This window comes from Pelodiscus sinensis, chromosome 4, assembly GCF_052426305.1.
Source record: "Pelodiscus sinensis isolate ZL-2025 chromosome 4, ASM5242630v1, whole genome shotgun sequence".
Taxonomy (NCBI): Eukaryota; Metazoa; Chordata; order Testudines; family Trionychidae; genus Pelodiscus; species Pelodiscus sinensis.
The window spans coordinates 117,605,768-117,628,144 of NC_143055.1; the positions used below are offsets into that span (position 1 = coordinate 117,605,768).

The window sequence follows — 22,377 nt, forward strand, 5'->3', positions numbered from 1 at the left end:
ATTTAAAGCCATCTCCAGACAATGAAGCTGAGAGTGATCTTATTACAGATAATGAACTGTAGCTGTGACTGAGAAGTCAAGGACCCTGAGTTTAGTTCCTGCAACTATATGAAAACCACATAACCATAACACCAAAATCTGTTATTTTTTCACTTGTATTATTTGACCTTGAGAGCTCTCACTGTTCAATTGCTGCATAAGCACTAACCAAACAGCAATAAAATGAATATGATTTAATGTTATGGGAAAAGGTTTCACTCTGGATTTGTAGGAAGAACACAAACTCAGGAAGAAAAAAACCTTAACATATGCTGTACTGTACCATTCCACAGACTGGGTTTTTGCATCACATTACTAGGTGTTCATAAGCCCATAAGACTATATTGAAAACAAATGTCTATAGTATAGAAAGATAGAGAGTTTGTTAGAGCTTCCACAATGGAAATATGCAAGATGGCTAACAATCAAGAATCAGAAGCTTCAGGGGGAGCCGAGTTAGTCTGTACAGAATTAGTATTTCAGAATCAGAATCAAGAATCAGTATTTCAAACATTCATCCTACACAAACTCAACCTTACAGAATGAATTTACTCATGAAAGCCCTGAAAGAAACAACTGTGTTATCAATTCTAAGTATATCCAAATCTAGAAATATTTATGCTGCTTCCTTGAACTAATTATTGGCAAAAACTGCTGAGCTAACACTCAATAGGTCCGCTGAGGAAAACTTTAGGATTTAATTCACAACACACAATGAACATACAAAGTACCAAACAATAGGTAGGTAATTAAAATCCAGTTGGCTGGATTTTAGTGGCCAAGTTCTCTCAGAACACTAAACTAGATAAAATGACCTGGGCTGGATATGAACAGGATCTAGAAGTAAAAAGCTCTCTTGCATATACTTTTTTTTTTTTTTTTAAGGCCAACAAGATCTCTACCCCATAATTACTCAATCTGCAACTCCTGTTCTACAGAAAAGCCAGCAATGATATATATAATTTTGAGTCCTAAATTAAAGCAATGATGAGCTAGAGAAAACATCAACCTCTCCCTTTAATATGAGAACATGGAAAGAATCAAACAGTTTTTAAGTGAGGGAAATGATATGATTATTTTGGTTTTTGCGTGCATGTTTTATTGCACTTTAGTTTCAATAACCTCCCCTGAAGTTTGCTATAAAATGGAAAACCTTCCTAAATATTGCACAGTTGGCATAATCTCCCAGTAATAAAGATTACTGCATACCTTCATCATTAAACTTCAGACCAGCAGCTATTGCTTCATCCATTGTGCGTGTCGATCCTATCAACTAACAAGAGAAAAATTAAGTTATCAGTGAGAAGCACTTAAACAGAAAAAATTGCTAGGTAATGGTTGAAGCTATTATTTCACTGATTTACAAGATTTATCGTAAAATTTAATAAAGATAACATGTAGTATTAACCAAGCCAATTAGAGGTGCCAGCTATTGCATTGGAAGCACTGCAAAAATATGGACTGAAATATTGCTCTTCGGGAACACAATTTTCACCTATTGCACTTTTTGAATATTTTGAACACATCATCAAGGTACACTTACAATTTCTTCAGAAATTTATTTTAGTTAAAATTACAGTGTTGGAAGCTTAAAATTTCATCTAGTTGTACATATAAATTTTCACTATTAAGCAGTTTCATTATTTTGTGCTTAGCCTTTCATATATGTTGACTTCAATTATCAGAAGCTGCTCTTGGAACATATATGTATTCTTATTTACAATCCTAGGAACAGACTCATCTCCCTCTTAGATAAAATCTTGCATTTGAGGTTCTCAGAATTTTTACAAACTTATGAACTTCACCACTTCTAAAATGTTGCTCCCATTTTACACATGAAATAATTTGTCAAAAGACATCGAAAAATTTGAGACAAATGGAAATAGAATGCAGAAGTCCATGTTTTCACTCCTAAATGTAATCATTACACAATGCCTCAAATTGACAATAGGATAGTTATCTTCAGCAAGCACCACTCACCCTGGAATTGTTCATTTTCTGAATGCTAGGTAGGTCAGGCTGAACAGGAACTTTCATGTTCAAGAATAGGTGACAAATGGACTGTTTACAATCCCATTAGCTGCCCAAATGAATGTTCCACATTAAGGATGCAATAGTGTAGTCGATTAACCAATAAGCAAAAGCTTATAGATTAATGCTATAGACTACACACATTCCCCCTCCCTGGCCAGTCCCAGCTTGCACTGGGTCCAGGACCTACCCCTGCTGAGGCTCTGCATTTAAAGTGTATCAGGAACCAGGTGAACAGGCAGCCCGGCTCAGTGTCCCTCCAGACAGGAGCTACTGCCACCTTGCGTTACTGCCTCTGTATCAGAGGTAGCAGTGTGGGGTGACAAGAAGCCAGTCCATGAGGATAGCTGGTTTTTTAGACTGGTTCCCCTCGTGGACCAGCTACTGCCTGGTATCCCATGCCACTGTCTCTGATACAGAGGCAGCAGCCCAGAGTGGCAGGAGGCTCCTCAGGAGTGGGGCCGGAGCACAATGGCTGCTGGCCCCACCCTCAGGGACGATAGAATAGTCGAGTAACCAATAAGACTTCGTGAGGTTAATCGACTATTCAATTCACCAATATTTAACATTCCTATTCCACAGATGTAAAAGGCAAAAATTATCCCTGTCATTAGAATACAGAAAATTCTGTCAATAAGGAGCCAAAATAGAAGTCTGTTTACTCTGTCACCACAATGCAGTCAATTCAGCTAACGAGAGCTCCAGTCAACAGCTAAAAAAATTGTCATTTAAGTCTGCAGACAGGATTGAACACAAATCAGGAAGCAAATATGCTGGGTAATAAAAAGTGGCATTTAGTCATTTCTCTGATCCCTTCTGCACTGAAGTGCAGTTCTTCCCTGAAAACCTGACACTAAAACCAGTACTTTGTATGGCACAGTCTTCAAGCTCAAATTTACTGTTATACAAGATTTACTATTAATTAGCATCCTTCACAATAATCCTTTGAATATTCATATTACTGATAATGTGTAATTATGACCAAGCACAGCAAACACAATTCTGGATTAACTGGAGTGTTGTGAGCAAGACACAAGAAGTAATTCTTCAGCTCTACTCTGCACTAATTAGGCCTCAATTGGAGTATTGTGTCTAGTTCTGGGCACCACATTTCAAGAAAGAGGTGGAGAAATTGGAGAAGGTCCAGAGAGAAGCAACAAAAATGATTAAAGGTCTAGCAAACATGACCTATGGGGGAAATCTGAAAGAACTGGGCTTGTTTAGTTTAGAAAAGAGAAGAGACAGAGGGGACATGATAGGAGTTTTCAAGTATCTAAAAAGGTGTTACAAAGAGGAGGGAGAAAAATGTTCTCCCTTCTATCATCAGAGCCCAAGAAGAAGGACAAGCAGCAATGGCTTAAATTGCAGCAAGGGAGATTTAGGTTGGTCATTAGGAAAAAATTCCTAATTGTCAGGATGGTTAAATACTGGAATAAATTGCCAAGGGAGGTTGTGGAATCTCCATTACTGGAGATATTTAAGAGCAGGCTGGATAGAAATCTATCAGGGATGATCTAGATGGTGCTTGTTCTTGCTGTGAGGGCAGGGGACTGGACTTGATATCTCAAGGTCCCTTCCAGTTCTAGTATTCTATGATTCTATTATTCTAAGCTTATCAGGTAGTCCACTGGAGTATCAACTACTTGCTTCCCCCTCCTCCTTGCTGCCTGTATGAGAGGCATCAAGAGGGGGCAAGGGTAAACAGGATACGGTGCAGGGGGGAACTGGCTTAAAAGCTGGTTTCCCCCCCAGCACTGGTTCTGCGATGCCCTCGCCCCACTGCCTCTATCAGCGGGGGGAGGGAAGAGGAAGAAAAGAGGGGGCGCGGAGAATAGAGTCAGTCTGTTACAAAGCAGCCTCTGCCCGTGATAGGCCAAGACTCACTGTGGGCAGAGGCTGCTCCAGCAGCAGTCCCTATCCACAGGAATCTCAGCAGGGAGCTGGGACCCCCATACAGTTACAACAGCAACAGCCCAGCTGAGACTAATAAGAAAAATATCACATATCTAGCACTAAGTCAGAATGAATGGAAGCTATATGGATATTCTCCTTCATGAAGTCCCAAAGCAGTAGTTTAGTTTTAAATTTCATAGCAGAAAACTACAGAGTAGGACTAGGAAAAAAAAGTTCTAGGATAACATGTGGGGCTAAAGCCCATTCCTTTGACTATACTAGAAAAAACTATATAGTGGCTGATAAGCAGGGCTCGCCGACCCGCAGCGAGCCCCGCTCACCAGCCGCGCTGTCCGGCCATCTGCGCATGTGCAGATCGTTCTGTGCACGCGCAGATCGCCCGAACCCGGCTCTTCCAGGTTGCAATCTACTCACCACGGGCGAGTAGACTGTTATTTGTCGAGCCCTGCTGATAAGTACACATGAATTGCTTTGTCTATGCTTTGGGTCTGAATAGCATTTTCACTGATACAGATTAGCCCTTTCCTCTCAAACATGGGTTCCTTTCTGTAAATTGTTTAGCAAACAGTTTAGCCTCATTTGTACAAACATGTTAAGACTCTTTAGGAATGTGGTCATTATATTTGAAAATACCTTATCAAATAGAAATAAGCTTTTGCTAATCAGAAATGAAAGGTTATTTTCCTCCATTTACGAAGAAGGCACCAAAATATATAGGCAGCAAAACCATAATGTTACTTGTAATAATTCCTGGTCATTTCTTTGTGGAAAGAGTTCCTTCAGTGTTTGGAGTTTAGCATCTCTGATATCTTCCTCTTCATTCATGTCTGGCGACAAGTCTCCATCATTTGTATGTGTAAATGTAGGTGGTTCATCTTCAGTTTCTTCATCAGACTGTTCAGAGCTACCATATAAGAAAAATAAATAATTAAAACTTAGCTCTTTTCAGTCTCTTCTACTATTCCTATAATTTTTCACTGTACACTGAAAATTTTGCACTACATAAGCTGGTTTTTATATAAAAAGGTAGCCATTAAACTATTATCATTCTTTGAAAAACTGGAAACAACATAAAAGAATTGAAACCATGCATCACTGGCAGCACACTTTAAGAGGAAAAATTATCTTTAAACAAGTCCTTCTTTATTCACCATAAAGCATAAAAATAGCTCAACCCCATTTTTTTTTTAAGATATCTTTGTGTCTTGCAAGCTGTTAATGTCGAGCATAGCAATGGCCTGCTTGTATCTTACTTGTTGTCTACTGTTCAGAACAAAATGAAGCCTCTATAATACATAGACATCTACTACACATTAGATATGCAATACCAATCAACCCATTTCTGACAAAGTGGAAATCTGGGGTAATGCTGCTAACTATATATTGTGCTGCTTAGCCAGCCAACATAATATTTTACATCAATAGGTAGTGTCACTATCCGAGTCGTATTAGTTCCATCAGAGTTCACTCTTTCCTAAGTGAAAATGATTAAGGCATTATCACATCTCAAATTCATGCTCAAAAAGATACCATATAAATTTTCCCCAGAGTAAGACGACAGTGTGAACAGGGCCTATACAAACTCACTTGGGGAAGGACCAATTCCATATCCAAGATATCATATATATTATGAACCATTATGAGAGATTTTTGATACAGGTTGGACCTCCCTGGTCCAGCACCCTCAGGACCTAAGCGGTCCTGAACCAGAGAGTTTGCTGACATGGAGAGGTCAAGAGTCCTGTCTGGGCTGTGGGGGCTCCCTTTCCCAATTCTGGCCCCACGCCAGAGCTCCTGGAGTCAGCCTCCTTGGGCTGGGACTTTACACAGCTATCCCCACTCCTGCCAGGGATTCCCCAGGTCATACGCCCTGCTCCACCGGGATTCTCCCTAGCTACTGCTGGTCCCACTGCTGCAGGAGTTCTGGGCCTGGGTCAGGGATTCCTTCTGGCTGACACCAGCTTCTCTTCTGGGATCCCCCCTGGTCATCACTGGCTGGCCCCCCAGAGGGAGCTAAGCCAGCAGCAATTGGGGGGAATCCTCAGCCTCAGCTGGAATCCTGGTGGAAGCAGGGCTGGAGATTCCTCCCAGCCATTGCTGACTCTGCTGCTGCTGGGGTTTCACCGGCCCCACCAATGCCAGGGTTCCTGGGGATTCCTCTTGGCCCAGCTCAGGCTCCCCAATGCTGGACTCCCCACCCACTGCAGGACTAGTCCCTGCTGCCCCAGCTGAGGACTCTCCAGCACCTGTGGAACTCCCAGCTGGCTTGTGCTCCTTGCCTCCAGAGCTCTTCAGTCCAGCAACATCCATCCGTGGTCCATGGATGGTGCGAGACCAGAGAATCCCAATTTGGGAGGTTCAACCTGTACTTTAAATGAATTAGAATGTGGCTCCATCTTGCAGTGTAAACAGAATTTGATTTTTTTTAGCTATGTCCCTGAGCTATAGCAAAGCATTGGATACATCCACGTCTATACATTTATGGAGGCTTACGCACAACTGGCAGCCCAACATAATGGAACCACATTTAAGTTTGTTTCGTTTTGTAGCATAGGCAGCAGGACCTAAGTGCAAGTCTCCTACTTTGTCTTATTTAGCTATACAGTTTGCTAATTTCTGCTTTGATAGGCTAAAGCTCATAATTTTTGATAGTCAGGCTTACTTATGCAAAGGATAGCACTTTATATGAATAATCAGCATGCTAAGAAAATGTAATCAAATGCTATCTGTGAAAGATGCATGAAAAATGTATTTTAATTTTTCATCAAATACTACACAGCAACTAGTGCTTAAAAAGCTAAACATACACAAAACAACTGGACAACAGCACAAAGCTGTAACTGTAACAACAACAAAAATCCTTTCCAACTTCAGGTAAGGATACAATTATGCCCTTAAGCAGCAGAATGTGTATCCCTTGTAACACTTAAATACAGTACTGTTGACAATGATACAGTAAACTTCCGTTAATACGGCACCTTTAGGACCCAGGGGGTGCCGGATTATCAGATATGCCGGACTATTAGAAGGGGTGGCTATGAGGGGTCTGGAGTGGGGTGGGAGGGGATGCCACCCCAGACTCCTCATAGACCCCCCCTTACGATAGTCCGGCTCTGCCCCAGGTGTCCCTGATTCAGCTGCTGCTGGTCAGTTTCAGCAGCCCCTGAATCGGGGATGCCTGCAATAGAGCAGCTGGGGTGCTGCCGGGTTGGTCCCGCAGCGCCGAGGGGTGGCACTACGGCACCAACCCAGCAGCACTCCAGCTACTCTTGGGGACGCCTGGGACAGAGCAGCTGGGGTACTGCCCAGTTGGTCTCGTAGCGCTGCCCCTCAGGGCTGCAGGACCAACCCGCACACACTTTTATCTGTGATACAAATTTTACAACCTTTGTGCTTAAAAAAACAAACAAACACAAAAAACAAACCCTAACAATGCAACATGCATTGGAGCTGGTATTTGGCAAGGACAGTAGTGAAAGGACTTTTCAGCTGCCAAAGTTACCATCCCTGGAAACATTCCCCCAAATTTGGTAAAATACAATTGCTCTGAGAAAAAAAATGTAGTTGCTTAAATAAGACATTTGCTTAAATAAGTATTTGACAGCAAAATTATCTCAAAACTCTGTTTGCATGAGCTCTAGTTGTAACCTTTAGATCCCCAACACACCTCTGCCTCTTAAGTTAGTGATGTAACCAACAGCAGGAGTAAGTTGTCATCATCTATGTCAAAGGTGGGGAACCTATGAAATCCAGCTTACCTTGATTCAACCTGTGAGGCTCAGGTTTCAGTTCTCTCACCCCCAGTATAGCAGTCGGCAGCTGGCTCCATAAACTGCCCCACTGCCAGCCTGCTCCTGCACCTCTCTTCCCGCCCAGATCCCCAACCAGACACCTGCTCTTGTACCTTCCCTCCCTCCCAATCCACCCTCTCATTCCCAGACCACCCCTGGAACCCTCCCTTCCAGATCCACCTTCAGCCTGCTACTGCCTCCTGCATCCTAGCTAGACCGCGCATCGCCACCCCACTCCTGCTCCTACCTCATGCTCAGACCCCCCCACTCCAAAACCATTCCTGAAGCCTACCTCCCCCATCCAGACCCGGCACCCAGCTTACTCCTGCATCCTACCTCCTGCCCAGCTTCAACATCCATGCCAGCCCAATCCCTGGCAGCCCCATCTCATGCACTGATCCCCTCAGTTTTGGCCCAACCCCAGAAACTAGGAGGCCCACAAAATCTTATCAGGAGGAGGCTGAGGGGAGTGGGGTGAATGTCTTTTTTCTGCTTTTCAGTCGGGGGCTACATCTGTGAGGATGTTCTCCTCCCCACTTAGGGGCCAGGTCAGCTACTTCCTTTCCAGCAGCTTCACAGGTATTTACTGGATAGCAATGAAATGTTGAGACTCAGGAAACTGGCTTCTATTCCATGGTCTAAAGGGGATTGTGCTTAAATGGTTACAGAGCCTGCCTTCCCTTTCCCCTGTCACCTTCTGCTCCTACTCACCAAAAAACTGGGAGCAGAAATGTCTCTCGCCTCTGAAGCTTGGAGAGTGTTTGAGATGCAACATTCCCAGTTTCACGGCAAATGGAAAAAGTGAACAGGAGACAGAAAATCAAGGACCCTTATGTTCAGGCTTTCTGTTTTTCTTTAAGCACTGAGACTGGTGACCTAACCTCCCTACCTTCAGCTGGTACCAGCTGCAGCCCTGGGGAAGCTGGTAGCAGTTTCCCAGCCACTGGGGCACAATCCCAGAGCAAGCTGCCTACCTCACCCCCACCCTGCCAGTTTCAGCCCTAGGGAAGCTGGTGGTGGCACTGGTAATTGAGTGACAAAGGTTTTGTCATTCACAGGTGCTTAATGCTCCCCATGACAGAAGTTTGCCATCACAAGTACTAGTGTACACAGTGCTTTGTTGGCAAAGGTGCTTTCCAAAAAGCAAATGTCATTCATGGGGAGTGGAAGTTTCTGACTTTTAGGACAGGGCTGTGTCAACACAGCTATGTGGCTAAAAACTGTGTTGTACAGGCATACCCTAAGACCGGTCATACATTCAACAATTATGAAAAAAAGAAACATGTATGCATAATTATTTTTGTGCTGAACTGTCTTAATTATATAAAGTTTATTATATATTATGCCATGAAGGAACTCCTGTCCTCCTGCCAACAGTGCTTTCAGAGAACCTGAAAAGAGAACCTGAAAAGCATTGTGCAATTTAGAAGACTTCAAAGAACTATAGTAAAGGAATAACTTCCATTAATTTGAGGTCTCCGGTCAATCAACAATTCTGGCACTATATGAGAACTAATCTTTCCACGAAACCAGGATTGAAAGCAAGCAAGCTAAAGCAAAAGCCAATATATAAACACTGTGGCTAACCTTTTAAATTGAATTTTGGGAAATCCTCATGGTGATGCTTGAATTCACTGAAAATTGCCCATAATGTGATAAATACGAGAAGTATTATTGAAACTCATATATTCTGGGATTTCTCCAGTGAACTAGGTAGTACTCAGAGGAAGACAACTCTTTAAAGAGGTAACTTTTTTGAGACGAAAGCTCAGTATAGCCTGGTTAATGGAGACATTCAAAACCAACATGGCATTTAGTCAGCATACATGAAATGAACTTTTAAGTAGAACATTTATGAACTCACATATGAAGATAATAAATATTATGGAATATTGGTACAGTAAAGACTTACATTACAATCACCTCGCTCAAGGGAACACTGTCTTGTTTTGTACTGGAACAGTTTGGTGGTCCTTGATCTTCACTATCTGAAGACACATCAATGTATTGTATACCTCTCTGATTCTTCAGTAACTTCTTTGTCCTCTCTGCTTCTGGAGTTTCTGGAACACTGGAGTCTTCTTTACAAGTCATTTGGGGGAAATGAAGATAATGTAAATTATGAATTGAAAATCTTTCACTGCAACTAAAGCCTCACCACCAAGGTGATCTTCATTGAAAATCATTGATTAAAGCTAATAATATGATGCATTTACAACTCCCCAGAATCTCTGAGTTTTGTTTACGTTCTCCAATAGACCAAGTTCCTATGCTTAAATACGCAATACAGGCAGTCCCTGGGTTACGTACAAGATAAGAACAAACCTACAGTTCCTAAGTTGAATCTGTATGTAAGTCGGAACTGGCGTCCAGATTCAGACACTGCTGAAACTGACCGCCAGTTCTGACTTACATACAGAATCAACTTAAAAACCCCAGGCGTCCCCAAGTCAGCTGCTGCTGAAACTGATCAGCAGCTGATTCCAGGAAGCCCGGGGCAGAGCAACTCTGCCTGGGGCTTCCTGTAGTCAGCGCTGGTCAGTTTCAGCAGAAGCTGACTTGGGGACGCCTGGGGCAGAGCAGCTGGGGTGCTGCTGGGTTGCTCCAGTAGCGCCGCTCCTCGGTGCTACTGGAGCAACCCAGCAGCACCCCATCTGCTCTGCCCCAGGCGTCCTGATTCAGCTGCTGCTGAAACTGACCAGCAGCAGCTGAATCAGGACCTGGGGCAGAGCAGCTGGGGTGCTGCCGGGTTGGTCCAGTAGTGCCCAGAGCGGCGCTGCAGGACCAATCAGCAGCGCCCCAGCTGCTCTGCCCCAGAGTCCAAAACAAAAGCCTGGTCTGCTGGGGGGGGGGGGGAAGCACACTAGCTGCGCCCCCCCCCCCCAGCAGACCAGGGACACGGGGAGCAGAGCCGCAGTGGCAGCGGGGTACCGCGCCTCTGAGGCTTTGCCAGAGCAAAGCCTCAGAGGCGCGGGGAACCGCCGCTGCTGCCGCTTCAGTCTGGGTGCCTGTGGTCTGCTGGGGATGGTCCCCAGCAGACCACAGGCACCCAGACTGAAGCGGCAGCAGCGGCGGTTCCCCGCGCCTCTGAGGCTTTGCTCTGGCAAAGCCTCAGAAGCGCGGGAACCCGCCCGGTGCCCCTGGTCTGCTGGAGACGGTCTCCAGCAGACCAGGGGCACCGGAGCAGCTTACGAATGGGGCTCTCTCGCCCCGACCTCCTGGGCGAGAAAGCCCCGTTCGTAAGTGCGGATCCGACGTAAGTGCGGATCCGACGTAAGTGCGGATCCGACGTAAGTCGGGGACTGCCTGTAGCTTTAATCTCAAAAGCCATTCAAAAACATTAACATAGCTATTAAAAGTGAATAACTGCTGAGTTACAAAATGTTATAATCCACCTTGTGACACCTGTGACTTCATGATTAAGGTGACCAATTAATTACTTGACTAACTGCATCTTGGATTTGCTGAGACTTGAAACAGATGCCAATTTCTATTAGCACTGTTGACAAATTGCAGTTAATTCACACAATTACCTAAAAAAAATTAATTGCAACAGAATACCAACTGAAGTATATTAAATATTTTGGATGTTTCTAGATTTTCAAACATTGATTTCAATTACAAACACAAAATACAAAGTCTATGTTCACTAGATATTTTCATTATCACTTTTACAGTGCAAATAACGGTCAATAAAATAAAATAGTATTTTTGAAATCGCCTCATGCAAATACTGTAAGGCAATCTCTTATATCATGAAAAAACAATTTACAAAAAGTAGATTTGTTTTGTTACATAACCACAATCAAAATCAAAACAAAGTAAAACTTTAGAGCCTACAAGTCTACTCAGTCCTACTTCTTGCTCATTCAATCAAGTTTGTTCACATTTATGGGAAATTGTGCTGCCCACTTATTTATGTCACCTGTGTGAGAGAACAGGCATTCACATGTGCTTACACTTTGTATTCCCCTTCATGCTTCAGCCACCATTCCAAGAGACATACGTCCATGATGATGGTGCCTGTTAGTTTGTGACTGTACTCCTTCGGGGAAAACTATACGTCTCCTGCTCTATTTTACGAGCATTCTGCCACATATTTCATGTTCTGATGATGATCCACCATATGGATTCTCTTTAAGAGCACTTTCAGTGCACCTCTGACAAAATAAAAAGGAAGTACCCATGCCAGGGCAGAACCCCTGGGAGGTCAACTGAAGTACTTATATACCACTGAGTCAGCCTATTCTGCCAGCCGGTGCCCTCCTTGAACACTGTCTTGATAAGCCAGACACTAAGGCCTCCTCTGGCAAAGGACACAGGGAGGCCCAGACCCAACTGCAGAAAATATAGACCCCGAGATCAGCTCTAGGAACACAGTTTAAGACACTTACTGCAGCACCCACATGCTCATCCCTTTCAGGGTACAAGTCCAAAGTTATATGAAGTTCACCTCCTTCCTCTCATCCCCCCAGAAATTACATAAATTGGATTATATTATAAACCAGAAATAAGTTTATTAACGAAGAAAAGGTGGTCAAAAAGATAACAAACAAAGCAAAGTAAATTACTAAGAAAATAATACAAAGCACTCAATGTAAGCTAGTTACATGTAAACTATAAAAGAAACTAGTTACACTGATTTGTCGAGAACTTTGCGCGCACGCGTGTGCACGCACACACACACACACCCTCCTACTACTCGAAACTGTTTTCATCATAAATTACAGCTTTACTTAAAACAAGAGAATGCATGTTTCTACTATGCTTTAAAATAAGACAACTAATTGATTTAAACTGGTGACCCTGAAAATAATCTTCTGGTTTATGCATAGACAAGTGTAACTAATACCTGGAAAATGTTAGTTATAACACCATGCTATGCCACAATATCACTTAAGTAATGACATTTTGTGAAATAATTTGAAAACTTAAAGCATTATTTAAGTGTGAAGTATGGGTAATTACATATATCCCTTAAAAATGCCACTAATTAAGGCTGTAATCCTGAAACTGGATCTTTATTCTTGTACACTTTCACTTTTAATGAGTCCCACTGGAGTCAAGAAGGCTCTGGCGGGCATAAATGGTTCACTTACACAGATCCAAAGGCATGATCAGGGACCAAGCCAGTTTTATCCATCTACTTCAATTTATTTAAGAGAAAACAGTGTTACCATGCTTCTATTGGCTCACAGCAATATTCTTTGTATCAAGTGAATGTTAATATTTGCTTTCTTAGAACTCTGACAATAGGCAATGACCGACAACAGACGAGTTCTGAAAAACAGATGGTATATTAAGCAAGTTCTCTGTTAAACCATTACCAGCTTACTGTGTGCTTTTCCTGTCAGCAGCTGAGTTGCTGTTACAAAATACAATTGCTACATGGTTCAGCTCTCTCCCTCAAATTTAACATCCATGTGAATCCACTGGGAATACTAGTGAGACAGAATAGGCTGTAGTGTAAGGAGCAAACACAAACTACTGTATCTCTCTGTCAAGGTTTGCCATACTGAGAAACCTGCAATATACTACAGAGAATACATGGATGAAGAACAGCTGGCTAAAGCTGAATTAGGGATGAAAAAAAAAAAAACCAGCCTAAAATAGCAAACCGGTTAAATGTTTTGTTTAACCGCCACAGGTGGGAGACTGCTCTGGCCAAGCTGTTAACTTGCTACTTTCTAAGCAGACTGATAAGCCGCCTGGTTACTTCGTAACTTCTTACATTCCTAAGATGAACACAAGAATTTTCTCTTCCTTCATAACAACTCCATCCTAAGATCTTTGATTGTTACAGTGGCCTGACACTCTGCAGCTCTCAGACACTTCACTGCATTTGCTTACCCAAATGAAGCTGGTTATATAAACATCCTTCAACCTGGGTCTGGTGAGAAGACTGCACCTATTTGATGCTAATCTACCCAGCGACTCATGCTTTTGTAATAAGGATGTAAGCGACTAGTTGACTAGGCTTATGGGGTAGCTGAGTCACTACTTAACTAGTTGCTTTCCCCCCTTCCCAAATGCACGGCCTCTGATACAGCCAGTTCCCTACAGCACCGTCTCAGGGGGAGGGGAACAGAGGGGGAAATGACACAAGTGGGGACTCAAGCAGTCCCCGCTCACATAGAGTCCCGACTGTTGTGCCTCTGTCTTTTAAACATAGTAAGAACCCTGCATAAATTATTCCTGTATCTATGATCTATGCCCGTATTGAGGGTGCCCTTAAGGAAAAAACGAGAAGGGAACAGGCAGGCTTTCATAGGGGATTCTCCACAGTGGCCCATGTTTTTGTGTTCACACAGATAACCGAAAGGTGTTGAGAGTAAAAGATCCCACTATGCTTGATGTTCACTGACTTTAAAAAAAGCCTTTGACTCAGTGGAACAAAATGCAGCTTTAAGTGCTCTTCTTTCGCAGGGCATCTCCCGTGTGTTAGAATCATTCAAGATTCCATGATGGATGCAACTACAGAAATCATGCTTTTTGATGATCCCTTGATCATTGAAGTTAAGCAAGGCGTAAAGCAGGGGGACGTTTGTTCATCAGAGTTGTTGGCCAGCATCCTGGAAGATGTCCTGCTGAAGATCGAAGTGAAAGACAGATTTCTGATTGATGGCAAGGTTCTTCAGATGCTCCTTTTCACAGACAACATCATCCTAATTGCGTCAAAAACCGAAACATTGCAAACCCTCCTCATTGACATTGGTAAGAATGTGAAGAAGATTAGCCTAACCATCAACACTATAAAAACTAAGTGGATGAAAAACACATATTGTTCAGAGAATACACCATGCAGCTAGATGGACTGTTTGTTAAGCTGGTGGATCAATATGTATAACTTGGACAACCGTTGCAGATGCACAACGGAGTTGGGCCCAGAGTTGAGCAGGAGGAGGATGTCGAGCTGGATTGCCTTTGGGAGTCTGCATAGTGTTTTTGTTTATATCAAACTTTCCACCCCCACAAAAGCCTCTCTCTAACACCAGTATCCTTCCGGTAATGCTGTATGGCTGTACCACCTAAACACGACATTTACAGAAGAATTAAAGCTGCAAACCATCCGAAGAGCAAAGGAAAGACTCATGGTGGGTGTGAGTAGGCTATGGCAAGTTACCGTCAATGATTTGCACAAATGAAGTAGTGTTCACGATATCATCCAAGTTATGTATGACAGGAAAAAGGGATGGGTTGGCCAATATAGCGAGATCGAGAGACAACAGATGGACAGCACTATAATCCATTGGTATCACGAGATGTAAAAAACAAGAGGAAGGCCTCCAGCACATTGGGTGGATCCTTTATGGAAGATGTATGGAAGCACATGAACAATAACCCCACAAAACAGGATGGAGTGGAAAAGTTACCATCTGCATTGGTGGCAAGACTATTCGCATCGATGCAATCACAGCTCTTCCCAGTAAGAGTTCTGCAGCTCTCACTACATTTAAAAGGCAGAGGCACAGCTGGGATAGCAAGAGTCTCCCCTCCTCTTTGTCAACTAATCAAGTAGCTGATGGAAATTAGCTGCTGAATTGAAATGTAACATCCCTATTTTGTAACAAATGGACTCAACTATTGCCACTCACTGTATCTATGAATCAAGCCTAATGCCACAAGAAAAATCCAACTGGTCGAGAAACCAAGAGCTCATCTACTCATCAATAAGGACACTGGGAATATATATCTTTATACACTACACTTGGCATGGATTGTCCATTATATAGAGACCAAATCAAGTTCTAAATTTCAAAACCCTGCATTAGTTTAAGTACTATACAAGTGCGTTCATTCATATGCTAATCTAAGAACATTCTGAAGCATGGGTGGTTAGACGCAATGACCTCCTGAAGTCTCTTCCAAACCTATGATTCTATGTTAGGGAATGGGGAAACTGTTGCATTTGCACAGTAGCGATGTTAGATATAGGGTAAAACAGCTCCCCGCACAGACTGGCTGCCTGCCGCCCTGCAGCTGCACATGGTGGCAGCATCCCCTGTCCACGGGGGTCCGAGCTCCCTGCTAACAGAGGCTGCTGCAGGAGGGAGGTGGGTGCAGGCGCAGCGAAGCAGCCTCTGTCCATGGCAGCCCCGGCTGGCTGAGGACAGAGGCTGGTCCCCAGCAGCAGCCCTTCCCCTGCTGCTGCTTGTGATAGAGGGTGAGCTCTGATAGAGGATGCAGTGTTGGGAGGGGGGAGCAAGCAGCACCACGGAGCTGTTGATGCTCCCCCTTGCTGCCTCTGATACAGCAAGTGGGGGAGGGAAATGCGTGTAGACCAGTGTTTCCCAATTGGTGCTCTGGGGAACCCTGTGGTTCCGCGAAGCAAAACTAGGGGTTCCGCGAGGAGCCGGCACTCCCCCGCCCCCTGTGAAAGAGAGAGAGCTGGCTAACCAGCAGAAGCATGGGCGGCGAGTTGTATGGGCTCGTGGTGCCCATGCTCCACCAATATTTGGAATTGAAGCGGGCCCCGGCCCGCCCCAGAGCATCCTCCCACCCCGGCCCCAGAGCATCTTTCCCCCGTCCCCGCCATGCGCATTCTTCACTGAGCTCCCCCTTGCTGGATGCTGCTGCCCTGCGCGGCATGCTCAAACCGGTAGGCGGGGAGATGCCCGGGCGTGATGTAATGTCACGGCCCAGGATTTTAAAACTGCTGGGCGCTGCATTGCGCCGTGCGGCTGCGTTGCGGGTTCGGAGTCCGGGGACGGAGCGCAGACTCCAGCCCCGCAAAGTGGAAGGCAGAAGGAAGGGGAAGGGCTGGGAGAGGAAGGGGCTTGTGTGGAGGGAGAAGGGAGAGGGGGAAGAGAGAGGAAGGCACTAAAAGGCCAGGTTAGAGGAGAGACAAATGCTAGGGGGCCAAGTGCAGACAATGAGGAAAAGGGCAGGAGGGGAGGTGTCAGTGGGAAGGGTACAGGGTGATGCCAGGAGAGGAGAGAGTAAGGGCATTGGGGGCTATAGGGAGGAGGGAGAAGTGCTGGGAGAAGGCTTGAAAGAAGGGGTAGGCATGAGGAAGGTTGGGATGGAGCAAGTCATGTGTGAGGGCACAGGGCCATGAGGGAACGGGGGCAGAGTGGTGAGGGGATGGGCATCAGGGAAAAAGAAGGCAAAGGAGGTAGGGACAGTGAGGGAAGGGGGAGGCACCAGGAGGGTGCAGGGCTAAGGGAATGTGCAGGTGCCAGGGGATTCTGGGAGTGAAGCAGAAGGGCAGACACCTGCAGGGGAGGGACCAGCACCAGAGAAGAGACGCAGGGGAGGTTTGTAGAGGGAGGTGTTAGAAGAGGGGATGAGGAGGGGTAGCTCACATGATCAGAGTGGGGCTACTGGAGGAGTGGGCACAGGGAGGAAAGAAGGGCTGGTGGAGGGGGGCAGGTTGCAGGAGGGCTGAGGGCAGTGAAAAGGGAAGGAGTCAGGACAGCAGAGGAGAGTGAGGAGTTGAGAGACAGCAGGCACCAGGGGAGCTGATGGAACAAGGGGAGGAGACATGGCAGCAGAGAGAAAAGGTAAAGGTTTAAAAATATTTATTAATAACTTGAGTGTCATAGTGGCACATCCAAACAAGCCACATGAACTCAGTACTGGTGCACAACACAAAATTCATTTTGCTCATGCGAGGAAACTCTTAGGCTATGTCTACACTGGCGGTTTCTTGCACAAATACATCTTGTGCAAGGGTTCTTGTGCAAGAACACAGCCACAATGCCATATGCAAGCTGTGCTTTTCCACAAGAGCATCTATGGCAGTGTGGATGCTCTCTTGCCCGAGAAAGTGCCGATGGCCATTTTAGCCATAGGGCTTTCTTGCGAAAGAAATTCATGTTGCCTGTCCACACTGGCCTCTTGCACAAGAACAGTTGCGCAAAGGGGCTTATTCCTGAGCGGGAGTGTCAGAGTTCTGGCACAAGAAGCCCTGATTTCATACATGCACTTTGGCGCAAGATCGTGCCAGTGCAGACACAGCCAAGGGGAGAGAGGGAGGGAGGCAGGGGCAGGGAATCAGTGCTGGCTCAGCATGTCTGCATGGTTTGGGGTAAATGTAAATGTGATTATTAAATTGACTGCTTTTTAATTGAAAACTATTACAACAGTTTGATCATCTTCACTGATTAATCTGAAGATCTGATCCAAAAAGGAGTGAAGTTGGCAACCCAGTAACTGATAAACGAGTCTCCTGGCTTAAACTCCTACCACTACCACCACCACCCAGAATCCCTACAAATGATCAAGTACAAACACAGAACCAAAAGATAATCCAACCTCACATAATTTACCATCTGAGACTGGAATTATGGAATTACACTGTGGAATTACTTTGGTATAAATATGCTGCTCAGGGATGTGTGTACAATCCACATCCAGGAGCAATGTAATTATACTGACCAAAATGCCCGTATAGACAACACTATATTAGTGGAAGAGCTCTTCCCAGTGACATACTTACTGTCTCTAGCGGAAGTGGATTAACTACACCAATGGGACAGTGTCCTTCTGTCAGCATAGAGCAGCGGTCAAACTGGTCAATCATGATCAAGTGGTCTTTCCTAGGAAATCTCTCAGTTGATTGCAATCAGCAGGCTCCCTGACTGCTCCAGCCACATGCCACCATCCCGTTCCCAGAAGTAGCCAGGATGGCCCCATTTATGTGGAGAGGAAGGAGTCTTGGCATGTTGTTCCTGCTTTCACCCATCACCCCTCTCCCCCCACAGTTCCCATTGGCTGGAAATGGTGAACTGTGGCTAATGGGAGCTGAGGGAGTGGTGATGGCGAAAAGGAGTAGCACATGGAGCCACGTGCCCCTTGCCTCTCTCCCCAGTACTAATGTGGTGCCTTGACCCTTTCCCGAAACAGGGTTGGGCTGGGGCAGGCAGTATAGGAATATAGGAATCTGGTACTGACAAAGCAGAAGTAGGCCATTTGATGGAAGAGAGAAGCAAAAGAGTCAAGGGTGGAGGCAAGTCAAATGTAGAGAGAATCAACCATATCAATGGATGAAAAGGAAAAGAGGACTAAGAGCAAACAAAAAGTCACCAACATTAATATACTGACTAGGGATGTGAATGGCTAACGGGTAAACATCACATTTACCAGGTGATGCTTACCAGTTACAGTTAACCAGCAGGCTGGAACTGCCCCCTGTTCACCACAGGCATAGGGTTGTCCTAGCCCCGAAGGGTCTGCTGCAGGCGGGGGGGGGGGGGCATTCCAGCCCAGCCAGAGCAGCCCCCAGGCACGGTGGGCCTGGCCCAGCACACAGTGGTCAGGGATACTCTAGTCCAGCCAGAGCAGGCCCCAATTGCAGCTCTCCTGGGTCACTGCAGCCTGGCTGGATCAGGGATATACCATCGTCTGTTGTCTGAAGGTTCTAGAATACTTTCCTTGAGAGACAGAGAGTAGTACATGTGTTATCTAAAAGGGCTTCAAGCATTTTTTTGAAATTTAATCAATGAAGCACTTCATTACTGGTTCTCAGCAGACTCCCCGCTTGATCTTTTAAATCCTGATTCTGCCCTCTATTCACTTTTTTAAAGGAAAATACGATGGCAGAGCCTGTGATATTTGTAAGGCAATTATTATGAAATAGCGGTAGCTGAGAAGATGGAAGTACTGAAGAAAAACTGTAAGTGCGGCAGACATTTTACTCTCATACATTGACAATATGTTTGTGCTAAACACAAAACATGTAACTCACCAGTTTTCTCAGTAACATCTGATGCTGGAGTATCTGGCCTGCTGCTGTCATCTGTAACCTCATCATCATCATCATCATCACCACCACCACCACCATTATCACCACCAGCAGCACTGCCTGCTGCAGCAGGAGAAGGCGCAGAGGGTATCTCAGCTGGGGGAAGAGGAGTAGGTGGATTTTCTTGTTCCACCTTTTTAGTCTTCTTCTCAAAGCGAAAGCGGTCCAGATTAAACAGACTCATCGCCTCAGCCTATAGCTCTTGCTGGTCTGGGTCTGCGAGAGAGAGGAGACAGGATTGACTCTAGGGGGGAAGGAGGCCAGGCAATCAGCCATGGCTCACTCCAAACCACAAGGCACCGAGACCAGACACAAGCAGGCGCAGAAGCTGCTGCAGAAGGAGGGAAACCCAAGGGCGGCCCTTCCCCCACCCCCACTCGGCGGGGCCCGGGACAGGCATTGTTGGCCGAAGGCAAGAAACCAGCCCAGGTGGGGGAGAGAACGTCAACTATCGCGGGGGGGGGGGGGGAGGGAGCGCAGCCCCTCCCGCGCTCAATCCGCCCCCGCAGGGCGGCCCCGCCCGCACCTGTCTCACCCGGGCAGAGCCACCTGGCTGACAAAGACAAAAGCGGGCGGGGAGGGACCGACGATGGGAGGGGGGGGGGGAGACGAAGCGGAAACTGCAAAGCGGCTCCGAGCCCGGCTACCGCGCGCGGCAAAGCACCAGCAGCCGCTGCCTCGGCCTCCGCCGGTAGCGAGCAGCGCGGGGCAGCAGCGCCAGGGGTGGCACCGGCGGCTGAGTACCCTTTTCGGAGGCGAAGCGCGGCGGCGACGTCAGAAGGCGGCGACAGAGGCGCGCCTGGTGATGACCTCACCACTTCCCAGTAGCCCCCGCTCCCCTGGGGCTGGCTGCGGTCTCCCGAGCGCGTGCCGGAGCGCGCCTCCTCCCCAGCCTACCCCGCCCAGCCTTCAAGCGCGCGCCTGCCTTCGTCTCCCAATGGCTGTCTGGTCGCGGGCCGGGCGGAGGGGGCGGGGCTTGGTCTGCCACGAGGTCGAGCGGCGCGGGGGTGCGACGGGGCCGAATGTTGCCAGCGCTCCCGCCTGGCCTGCGCTGGGCGAGCCCCGGGGAGGAGGGATGCCCCTGCCCAGCCACCTTCGCAAGCTCCAGTGGCGCTGCGCCCGCCCATGCAGCAAAATAGCTCCTCCGCCCGCTACTCGCCCCCCCAGCCCACCCTGCTCTCGCTCGGTATTGGGCAAAATATTTATGATGCGTCCCCCCCCCCTTCCTTTATATTAGCGCATCCACCTCTCTCCTCTAGCAGTGGCATAGTGTTACTTATTGCATCTTTGCGCCCCTGGCTGTGATGCGCCTGGGGTGAGCACTAGGGATGTTAAATGGTGGAGAATCAGCTAATGGAGTAGTGGTAGGAACAGGGTTTTAAGCCACTGTAGCCAGTAGCCCTTTGATGCATAGGTAAAACCTTAAATTATGGTCTGTGGCTAAGCTGTCCCTCCCCCAAAGCCTGCTGTTCAGTTGGAGCAGAGAGACACGGCCTAGCTGACATCAAAACAGATCATAGGAAGCTTTGAGAAAACAGGACGGACACAGAACAGCAGCCCTGTCTGCTTATAAACTAGGTAGCGCAACGCTAAACGAAAAGCCACAATTGGCTACTACTATCATGAATTTCACATATACACTCAAGGTTACGGCCCTGTGAGGAGCCCCACAGTTTGCATGGGAAAGAGACACCCAGCTGCTCTCTCAAGGCCAACCAGGAATTGTTGCTAAGGAACTAGAGATAGTGCCCCCCTTTCATGAGCCCAACTTGCTAATTTTGTAACATTATAAACTATTGCTTCTGTGTAGCTTACTTTGTGTTTTGTTTTTTGCTTTACACCACCTAGACAAGCACCTGTGAACCACTCCTATCACCTATCTGGAAGGCACCGTTGCCACTCCTACATATCCCAATTGGAATATATGGGATGTATGCCTCACACTTTGGGGGAGGGGAGAGGGATACATATACTTGTGTTTAGCAATTGTGTTAACCTGAGCCGTGAGCAGAGTTACTATGTAATCTTTTAGACTTTTGGCTTATTGGCTCATAATATCTTGCTGCTACAACCTATCCAGGGGCTTGGGAACTTGCCGCCCCATCGTTTCTCTCTCTGCCCATCAGCTCTCCATATAGTCTATTGTAATCATTTACTTGGCAGTGTTTTCTGAGCCCAAGTGGCAAGATGGCATTCCGCCAGCGCTGTGTGTAATAAACCCTCCATGCTTGAATCTACATGGTATCTACATTTTTTGTTTTCAACATAATCGATGAAGGGAGGGTGCTCACTTCCCTCACTGTGGCTCTGCAGTTGCTGCCCAACTCTTACTACATTTAAACTGCAGAGCCACAGTGGGGGTAACTCACAGGCAGCTCTTACTACATTTAAAAGGCAAAGCTGCAACGCTGCTGCACATCTACTCCCCACCTGCCAACTGCATACAGTGCGGGAAAGGGGAGAGAATTGGCTTTTAAGCCAGCTCCTCCCAGCACTGGCTCCTGCTTCCTCCCCAACCTTGCTGCCTCTATATTAGAAACAGCAAAGGGGAGGAGGGAGAAATATGATAAGTCGACTCAGCTACCAGATAAGCCTAGACCAGTTGCTTGGATGGCACCTTACTGGCCTGGAGCAGTTTGAAATAGGGACATTAGTGTAAAGCTGAGAATCCTGTCAACCACATGCACTTAATGGACAGTAGGTGTAAAACAAATAAAAGGAAGTTCTTCACACAGTGCAAAATCAAACTGTGGAACTCCTTGCCCAAGGAGGTCATGAAGGCTTGGACTATAACAGGGTTTAAAGGAGAACTAGATAAATTCATGGAGGTTAAGTCCATTAATGGCTATTAGCCAG

The 22,377-nt window shown here is 46.1% G+C and overlaps 1 protein-coding gene across 6 annotated transcripts in view; it reads right to left on the reverse strand.

Annotated features, from left to right (window-relative positions):
• The window catches only part of SMARCAD1 (SNF2 related chromatin remodeling ATPase with DExD box 1), a 90,316-nt gene extending 69,894 nt beyond the window's left edge, over nucleotides 1-20,422 (reverse strand). For 2 of the 6 annotated variants that reach the window (XM_075929608.2, XM_075929606.2), the window contains exons 1-5: nucleotides 20,266-20,421; nucleotides 19,465-19,737; nucleotides 9,688-9,856; nucleotides 4,723-4,888; nucleotides 1,249-1,312 (exon numbers count right to left, since the gene is read on the reverse strand). In XM_075929608.2, coding sequence (XP_075785723.2) covers nucleotides 1,249-1,312; nucleotides 4,723-4,888; nucleotides 9,688-9,856; nucleotides 19,465-19,705 — 640 coding nt within the window. In that variant the 5' untranslated portion in view covers nucleotides 19,706-19,737; nucleotides 20,266-20,421. Of the gene's footprint in view, nucleotides 1-1,248; nucleotides 1,313-4,722; nucleotides 4,889-9,362; nucleotides 9,514-9,687; nucleotides 9,857-19,464; nucleotides 19,738-20,185 lie in introns of those variants that run through there. The other 4 variants (XM_075929609.2, XM_075929610.2, XM_075929607.2 and 1 more) reach the window with 4 other exon arrangements.
• Nucleotides 20,423-22,377: the final 1,955 nt, after the last annotated feature.